Source organism: Chamaea fasciata, unplaced genomic scaffold (assembly GCF_029207755.1).
Source record: "Chamaea fasciata isolate MVZ Bird 193981 ecotype frontalis unplaced genomic scaffold, bChaFas1.0.hap1 SCAF_999, whole genome shotgun sequence".
Taxonomy (NCBI): Eukaryota; Metazoa; Chordata; class Aves; order Passeriformes; family Sylviidae; genus Chamaea; species Chamaea fasciata.
The window spans coordinates 26,479-35,706 of NW_027095084.1; the positions used below are offsets into that span (position 1 = coordinate 26,479).

Sequence of the window (9,228 nt, forward strand, 5' to 3'; positions counted from 1 at the left end):
TGCGTCAAGGCGCGGGGCGGAAGCGGCCCGGGGAAGCCGGAGCGGGGGAACGGGCGCCGTAGCGGAGGGGTCGCGGCGGCCGCGCCATGGTGGATTACAGCGTGTGGGACCACATCGAGGTCTCGGACGACGAGGACGAGACTCACCCCAACATCGACACCGCCAGTCTCTTCCGATGGCGGCATCAGGTGCGCCTCCGAGGGGTCCCCGCGCCCTTTTCTCCTCCCCTCCCGGCTTTGTTCCCATGGCGACCCGGGATTCCCTGAGGGAGAGGGATGGAGGACGGGATGTTGGTTTGTTTTCCACTCCTCTCGGCACGCTCGGGGCGGGGAGTCCTCTCCCCTGAGCTCCTTTATCCTCACAGGATCGGCGTTCTCGCTTTTCCCCCCTCAAGTTTCCGGGCAAGGAGCGAGGGACGTTTTCCTTTCCCCATCTCCCTTTTTCCCCCCTCAGCATCTGCTCTTCATTCTCAGAAAACTGACCCTGAGGGAAAAGTGCTTCCCAATTTTCCCCTAAAATCATCCCAGGGGATGATTTTCCTCATTCTTTTCCCACTTTTCCCCTCAGGGTCCGCTCTTTATTCTCATTAAACTGCCCCTGAGGGGGATAGAGCTCCTACTGAGAAATTCCCAGGGGGATTTTCCCGAGTTTTCCCCACTTTGCTCCATTTTTTTCCCCACTTTCCCCCTCAGGTTTATATCACGTGCTGTTCTTTTGTTACGTTATGAAATGACGTTTTATTATATTGTGTTACATTGTAATATTGCGTGATATAATATAATGTAATGTGATATAATGTTATATAGTGTATGTATTATATGGTATTGTATTATATTGTAGAGTGTTGTTTAACGTTTTAAATTATATGTTTTATCTCTTTCCGTACTATATTTTTAATTAAATAGCATAGAATTATTTGTGTGATTGTATTGTCATATTATTATATTATATCATAGTATTACATTATATCGTATTATTATATTATATCACATTATATTAGATCACATTATTATATTACATCACAGTATTATATTGTATCATATTCTATCATCGTGTATCACATCACATCATACTATATTCTTTTATTATTGTATTATTCTATTACATTACATTATTTTATGGTGTCATTGCATTATTATATTATACTATATATCTCTTATATTATTATATTGCATTCCATTCCATTATATTATATATTACATTCTATGATATGACTATGATATATGATATATTATATTACATTGTATTATATGATATGTATTATATTATATTACATTACATTGTATTACATTACATTACATTACATTACATTATATTATATTATATCGTCATATATCACATCACATCATACTATATTCTTTCATTATTGTATTATTCTATTACTTTATATTATTTTATGGCGTTATTGCATTATTATATTATACTGTATATCTCTTATATTGTTATATTGCATTCCATTCCATTATATTATATACTACATTATACTATATATTTTATGATATGATATGATATGATATATTATATTAGATTACATTATATTACATTATATATGATATATTATACTGTATTATATTATATTACATTACATTACATTATATTACATTACATTACATTATATTATATTATATTTTATTATATTATATTATATCATCATATATCTCATCACGTCATACTATATGTTGTTATTGTATTATTCTATTACTTTATTTTATGGCGTTATTGCAGTATTATATTATACTGTATATCTCTTATATTGTTATATTGCATTCCATTCCATTATATTCCATTATATTCCATTATATTCCATTATATTACATTATATTACATTCCATTATATTATATTATATTATATTATAATATATTATATTATATTATGGGATATTCTATGATATCATAACGCACTGGAACGTTTTCTTACTTCCCACGCGCGTTTTTTAAACGTTTTCTTTAAACGTTTTCAACCCCCCCACCCCCCTCCCAACCTCCCCCATTTTTTTTCCCCCATTTTTTTTTTTCTTTTTTTTTTCCCCCCAGGCCCGAGTGGAACGAATGGAACAATTCCAGAAGGAGAAAGAGGAGCTGGACAAAGGCTGCCGGGAATGCAAGAGGAAACTCTCGGAATGCCAGAAGAGAATGAAGGAGCTGGAATTGGCCGAGCCTGGCGGCGGGCAGGGGGGAGCTGGAGAAGCTGCAGGCCGAGGCGCAGCAGCTCAGGAACGAGGAGAAGAGCTGGGAGAACAAACTCGAGGAGCTCCGGAAGAAGGAGAAGAACATGCCCTGGAACGTGGACACGCTCAGCAAGGACGGCTTTAGCAAGGTGGGGGGGCTGGGGGCGGGTTTTGGGGGGTTTTTTGGGAGGTTTTGGGGTTTTTTGGAGGAGGTTGGGTTTTTTTGGGGGGTTTTGGGGTTTTTTGGGGGGTTTTGGGGGTTTTTGGGAAGGTTTTGGGGTTTTTTGGGGGGTTTTGGGGGTTTTTGGGAGGTTTTGGGGGTTTTTGGGGGGTTTTAGGGGAGGTTTTGGGGGTTTTTTTTGGAAGAGGTTGGGTTTTTTGGGGGTTTTTGGGGGTTTTGGGGGGGGTTTAGGGGAGGTTTTGGGGATTTTTTGGGAGGAGGTTGGGTTTTTTGGGGTTTTTTGGGGGTTTTTGGGAGGTTTTGGGGTTTTTGGGGGGGGTTTAGGGGAGGTTTTGGGGGTTTTTTTTGGAGGAGGTTGGGTTTTTTGGGGGTTTTGGGGGGTTTTTTTAGGGGTTTTGGGGTTTTTTTTGGGAGGTTTTAGGGGTTTTTTTTTGGAGGAGGTTGGGTTTTTTAGGGGTTTTGGGGTATTTTTGGGAGGCCTTTAGGGGTTTTTTTTGGAGGAGGTTGGGTTTTTTGGGGGTTTTTGGGGTTTTTTTGGGAGGTTTTTGGGGTTTTTGGGGGGGGTTTAGGGGAGGTTTGGGGATTTTTTGGGAGGAGGTTGGGTTTTTAGGGGTTTTTGGGGTTTTTTGGGAGGTTTTGGGGATCTTTTTGGAGGAGGTTGGGTTTTTGGGGGTTTTTTGGGAGGTTTTGGGGTTTTTGGGGGGGGTTTTAGGGGAGGTTTGGGGATTTTTTTGGAAGAGGTTGGGTTTTTTGGGGGTTTTGGGGGGTTTTTGGGAGGTTTTGGGGGTTTTTGGGGAGGTTTTAGGGGAGGTTTGGGGATTTCTTGGGAGGAGGTTGGGTTTTTGGGGTTTTTTGGGGTTTTTTTGGGAGGTTTTGGGGATTTTTTGGGAGGAGGTTGGGTTTTTTGGGGGTTTTTTTGGGAGGTTTTGGGGTTTTTTGGGGGGCTTTTGGGGGAGGTTTTGGGGATTTTTTGGGAGGAGGTTGGGTTTTTTAGGGGTTTTGGGGGTATTTTTGGGAGGCTTTAGGGGTTTTTTTTTTGGAGGAGGTTGGGGTTTTTTTGGGGGTTTTTGGGGTTTTTTTTGGGAGGTTTTTGGGGTTTTTTGGGGGGGTTTAGGGGAGGTTTGGGGATTTTTTTGGGAGGAGGTTGGGTTTTTGGGGTTTTTTGGGGTTTTTTTTGGGAGGTTTTGGGGATTTTTTGGGAGGAGGTTGGGTTTTTTGGGGGTTTTTTTGGGAGGTTTTGGGGTTTTTGGGGGGCTTTTGGGGGAGGTTTTGGGGATTTTTTGGGAGGAGGTTGGGTTTTTTTAGGGGTTTTGGGGTATTTTTGGGAGGCTTTAGGGGTTTTTTTTTGGAGGAGGTTGGGTTTTTTGGGGGTTTTTGGGGTTTTTTTTGGGAGGTTTTTGGGGTTTTTTGGGGGGGTTTAGGGGAGGTTTGGGGATTTTTTGGGAGGAGGTTGGGTTTTTGGGGTTTTTTGGGGTTTTTTTGGGAGGTTTTGGGGATTTTTTGGGAGGAGGTTGGGTTTTTTGGGGATTTTTTTGGGAGGTTTTGGGGTTTTTGGGGGGCTTTTGGGGGAGGTTTTGGGGATTTTTTGGGAGGAGGTTGGGTTTTTTGGGGGTTTTTTGGGAGGTTTTGGGGGGCTTTTGGGGGAGGTTTTGGGGATTTTTTGGGAGGAGGTTGGGTTTTTTGGGGGTTTTGGGGTATTTTTGGGAGGTTTTAGGGGGTTTTTTTTGGAGGAGGTTGGGTTTTTTTGGGGTTTTTTGGGGTTTTTTTTGGGAGGTTTTTGGGGTTTTTTGGGGGGGGGTTTAGGGGAGGTTTGGGGATTTTTTGGGAGGAGGTTGGGTTTTTTGGGGGTTTTTGGGTTTTTATGGGAGGTTTTAGGGGTGTTTTTTTTGGAGGAGGTTGGGTTTTTTGGGGGGGTTTGGGGGTTTTTTTGGGAGGTTTTAGGGGTTTCTTGGGGGGGGTTTGGGTTTTTTTGGGTTTTTTTTGGGAGGTTTGGGGGTTTTTGGGGGGATTTTAGGGGAGGTTTGGGGATTTTTTTTGGGAGGGGGGTGGGGATTTTGGGGGTTTTTTGGGGTTTTTTTGGAGGAGGTTGGTTTTTTGGGGGTTTTGGGGGGGTTTTTGGGGTTTTTTGGGGTTTTTTTTGGGAGGTTTTGGGGTTTTTTTGCAGGGGTTTGGGGTTTTTTGGGGGTTTTTGGGAAGTTTTAGGGGTTTTGGGGGGCAGCTTTGGAGGGATTTTGGGTCATGTGGGGTTTTTGAGGAGGTTTTGGGGTTTTTTTTTGGGGCGGTTGGGTTTTTTGGGGTTTTTGGGGGGAGCTTTTGGAGGGTTTGGGGGGGGTTTTAGGGGAGGTTTGGGGATTTTTTTTGGGGGGGTGGGATTTTGGGGTTTTTTGGGGTTTTTTGGGGAAGTTTTAGGGGTTTTGGGGGGCAGATTTGGAAGGGGGTTTTGGGGTTTTTTGGGGTTTTTTTGGGAGGTTTTGGGGGTTTTTTTGGAGGAGGTTGGGCTTTTTTGGGGTTTTTTGGGGTTTTTTTTGGATGTTTTGGGTTTTTTTGGGGGAGGTCTTTGGAGAGCTTTGGGGAGTTTCAAGATTTTGAGGGTTTTCTGGGTCTCCTGGGGAGGTTTTGGACGTTTTTTGGGAGGTTTTTTTTGGGGGGGTTTGGGGACATTTTCGGGGGGCGGGGGAAATTTTAGGGATTTTTATGGACTTTTTTGGGAGAACCTCCCCCTCATTCCCTGAGAACTCCCCCCCCCAAACCCCAATTCCCTTTTTTTCCTCCTCCCCCCCAGAGCGTTTTCAACGTGAAACCCGAGGAGAAGGAGGAGACTGAGGAGCAGAAGGAGAAGAAACACAAAACCTTTGTGGAGAGATACGAAAAGCAAATTAAACATTTTGGTGAGTGGATTCTTGGGGGGTTTTCTGAGACCTCTGGGCGGATTTTTGGGGTTTTTTGGGGACCTTTTGTAGATTTTTGGGGGTTTTTTGGGACCTTTTGTAGATTTTTGGGGTTTTTTGGGACCTCGGGGCTGATTTTTAGGGGTTTTTTTGGGATCTTTTGTAGATTTTTGGGGGTTTTTTGGGACCTCTGGGCTGATTTTTGGGGGTTTTTGGGACCTTTTGTAGATTTTTGGGGTTTTTCTGAGACCTCTGGGCGGATTTTTGGGGTTTTTTTGGGATCTTTTGTAGATTTTTGGGGGTTTTTTGGGACCTTTTGTAGATTTTTGGGGTTTTTTTGGGACCTCTGGGGCGGATTTTGGGGGGATTTTTTGGGATCTTTTGTTGATTTTTGGGGTTTTTTTTGGGACCTTTTGTAGATTTTTGGGGGTTTTTTTTGGGACCTCTGGGCGGATTTTTTGGGGGTTTTTGGGGACCTTTTTGTAGATTTTTGGGGGTTTTTTTGGGATCTTTTTGTAGATTTTGGGGGTTTTTTTTGGGACCTCTGGGCGGATTTTTGGGGTTTTTTGGGACCTTTTGTAGATTTTTGGGGTTTTTTTGGGACCTCTGGGCTGATTTTTGGGGGTTTTTGGGATCTTTTGTAGATTTTGGGGGGTTTTTGGGATCTTTTGTAGATTTTTGGGGGCTTTTTGGGATCTTTTGTAGATTTTTGGGGTTTTTTTTGGGACCTCTGGGCGGATTTTTGGGGGTTTTTTTTTGGACCTTTTGTAGATTTTTGGGGGTTTTTTGGGACCTCTGGGCTGATTTTTGGGGTTTTTTTGGGATCTTTTGTAGATTTTTTGGGGGTTTTTTGGGATCTTTTGTAGATTTTTGGGGTTTTTTTTGGGACCTCTGGGCTGATTTTTGGGGGTTTTTTTGGGATCTTTTGTAGATTTTTGGGGGTTTTTTGGGATCTTTTGTAGATTTTTGGGGGTTTTTGGGACTTTTTGTAGATTTTTGGGGTTTTTTCTGAGACCTCTGGGCGGATTTTTGGGGTTTTTTTGGGATCTTTTGTAGATTTTTGGGGGTTTTTTGGGACCTCTGGGCTGATTTTTGGGGGTTTTTGGGACCTTTTGTAGATTTTTGGGGTTTTTTGGGACCTCTGGGCTGATTTTTGGGGTTTTTTTGGGGATCTTTTGTAGATTTTTGGGGTTTTTTTTGGGATCTTTTGTAGATTTTTTGGGGTTTTTTTTGGGACCTCTGGGCGGATTTTTGGGGGGTTTTTGGGACCTTTTGTAGATTTTTTGGGGGTTTTTTTTGGGACCTTTTGTAGATTTTTGGGGGTTTTTTTTGGGACCTCTGGGCGGATTTTTGGGGGTTTTTGGGATCTTTTGTAGATTTTGGGGGGTTTTTGGGATCTTTTGTAGATTTTTGGGGTTTTTTGGGACCTTTTGTAGATTTTTGGGGGTTTTTTGGGATCTTTTGTAGATTTTGGGGGTTTTTTTTGGGACCTCTGGGCGGATTTTTGGGGTTTTTTTGGGACCTTTTGTAGATTTTTGGGGTTTTTTTTGGGACCTCTGGGCTGATTTTTGGGGGTTTTTGGGATCTTTTGTAGATTTTGGGGGGTTTTTGGGATCTTTTGTAGATTTTTGGGGGTTTTTTTGGGATCTTTTGTAGATTTTGGGGGTTTTTTTTGGGACCTCTGGGCGGATTTTTGGGGTTTTTTGGGACCTTTTGTAGATTTTTGGGGTTTTTTTGGGACCTCTGGGCTGATTTTTGGGGGTTTTTGGGATCTTTTGTAGATTTTGGGGGGTTTTTGGGATCTTTTGTAGATTTTTGGGGGCTTTTTGGGATCTTTTGTAGATTTTTGGGGTTTTTTTTGGGACCTCTGGGCGGATTTTTGGGGGGTTTTTGGGATCTTTTGTAGATTTTGGGGGTTTTTTGGGACCTCTGGGCGGATTTTTTGGGGTTTTTTGGGATCTTTTGTAGATTTTTGGGGTTTTTTTGGGATCTTTTGTAGATTTTTGGGGTTTTTTTTGGGACCTCTGGGCGGATTTTTGGGGTTTTTTTTTGGACCTTTTGTAGATTTTTGGGGGTTTTTTGGGATCTTTTGTAGATTTTTGGGGTTTTTTTGGGATCTTTTGTAGATTTTTGGGGTTTTTTTTTGGGACCTCTGGGCTGATTTTTGGGGGTTTTTGGGACCTTTTGTAGATTTTTGGGGTTTTTTTTGGGACCTCTGGGCTGATTTTTGGGGTTTTTTGGGATCTTTTGTAGATTTTTGGGGGGTTTTTTTGGGACCTTTTGTAGATTTTTGGGGGTTTTTTTTGGGACCTCTGGGCGGATTTTTGGGGGTTTTTTGGGATCTTTTGTAGATTTTTGGGGGTTTTTGGGACCTTTTGTAGATTTTTGGGGTTTTTTTGGGACCTCTGGGCTGATTTTTGGGGTTTTTTGGGGATCTTTTGTAGATTTTTTGGGGGTTTTTGGGACCTTTTGTAGATTTTTGGGGTTTTTTTGGGACCTCTGGGCTGATTTTTGGGGTTTTTGGACTTTTTGTAGATTTTTGGGGTTTTTTTGGGTCCTCTTGGCAGATTTTGGGGGGTTTTTAGGGAGCTGGGAACAGATTTTTTTGGGTTTTTTAGGGGCAGGATTGGAGATTTTAGGGTTGAAATCGAGGATTTAGAGTGGAAATTGAGGATTTAGGGTTGAAATTGAGAGGAATTTTAGGGTTGAAATTGGGGATTTTGGGTTGAAATGGAGGATTTTAGGGTTGAAATTGAGGATTTAGAGTGGAAATTGAGGATTTTGGGTTGAAATTGGGGGATTTGGGGTTAAAATTGGGGATTTTAGGTTTGAAATTGGGATTTTTGGGTAAAATTGAGGCTTTGGGGTTAAAATTGGGGATTTTAGGGTTGAAATTGAGGAATTGTAGGGTTGAAATTGGGGGATTTGGGGTTAAAATTGGGGGTTTTAGGGTTAAAATTGGGATTTTTGGGGTAAAATTGAGGCTTTGGGGTTAAAATTGGGGGTTTTAGGGTTGAAATTGGGAATTTTGGGTAAAATTGAGGCTTTGGGGTTAAAATTGGGGATTTTAGGTTTGAAATTGGGATTTTTGGGGTAAAATTGAGGCTTTGGGGTTAAAATTGGGGATTTTAGGTTTGAAATTGAGGAATTGTAGGGTTGAAATTGAGGCTTTGGGGTTAAAATTGGGGGATTTTAGGTTTGAAAATGGGATTTTTGGGTAAAATTGAGGCTTTGGGGGTTAAAATTGGGGGTTTTAGGGTTGAAATTGGGATTTTTGGGGTAAAATTGAGGCTTTGGGGTTAAAATTGGGGATTTTAGGGTTGAAATTGAAAGTTTATGGCTACAATTACCACCCGAGTTGAACCAAACCCCCCGCCCCAAGCCCTAAAACCCCAATTTCCAACCCTTAACTCCAGTGAATCGTAATTAACCCCCGCCTCCCCTTTCTCCCCCCCACCCTCCCCCCGACCAATTCGCCTGAATTAGGCGGCGGTTCCCTAATGAACGAGTGGGATTGTTCCCGGTTTTTCCCCCCCCGTTTTTCCAGGGATGCTGAGGCGTTGGGATGACAGCCAGAAGTTCCTGTCCGACAACCCTCACCTGGTGTGCGAGGAGACGGCCAATTACCTGGTCATCTGGTGCATCGACCTCGAGGTGGAGGAGGTGAGGAGGTCACAGGAGTTTGGGATTAAATCCCAGGCTGGAATCGCTTTGTTCTCACTTTCCTGGAGTTTTTGTTGGTTTTTTTTAAAATTTTTTTGCAAAAAGGCGAAGGGACGGAAAAAAAAGAAAAAAAAAAGCCTCGACAAAAAATGACTCGAAAAAAAAACCACCAAAAACTCCAAAAATCTCCCTGCGAACCCAAAAGAAACCCCCCAGGAAAATAAAGAAACCCCCCTCAACAGAACCAAAAAAGCCCTGAAAAAAAACCCCCCCATGAAAACCCACCCAAAGCGCAAAAAAAACCTCCCCCAAAATCTCCAAAACCACG

The 9,228-nt window shown here is 42.4% G+C and overlaps 1 protein-coding gene across 1 annotated transcript; it reads left to right on the top strand.

The window, feature by feature from the left end:
* CDC37 (cell division cycle 37, HSP90 cochaperone) lies at nt 1-9,228 on the top strand. Its single transcript, XM_066209450.1, is given in 5 exon segments — nt 1-188; nt 2,035-2,157; nt 2,159-2,317; nt 5,132-5,237; nt 8,785-9,228. Coding segments are annotated over 5 exon segments (759 nt in total). The 5' UTR covers nt 1-86; the 3' UTR covers nt 9,054-9,228.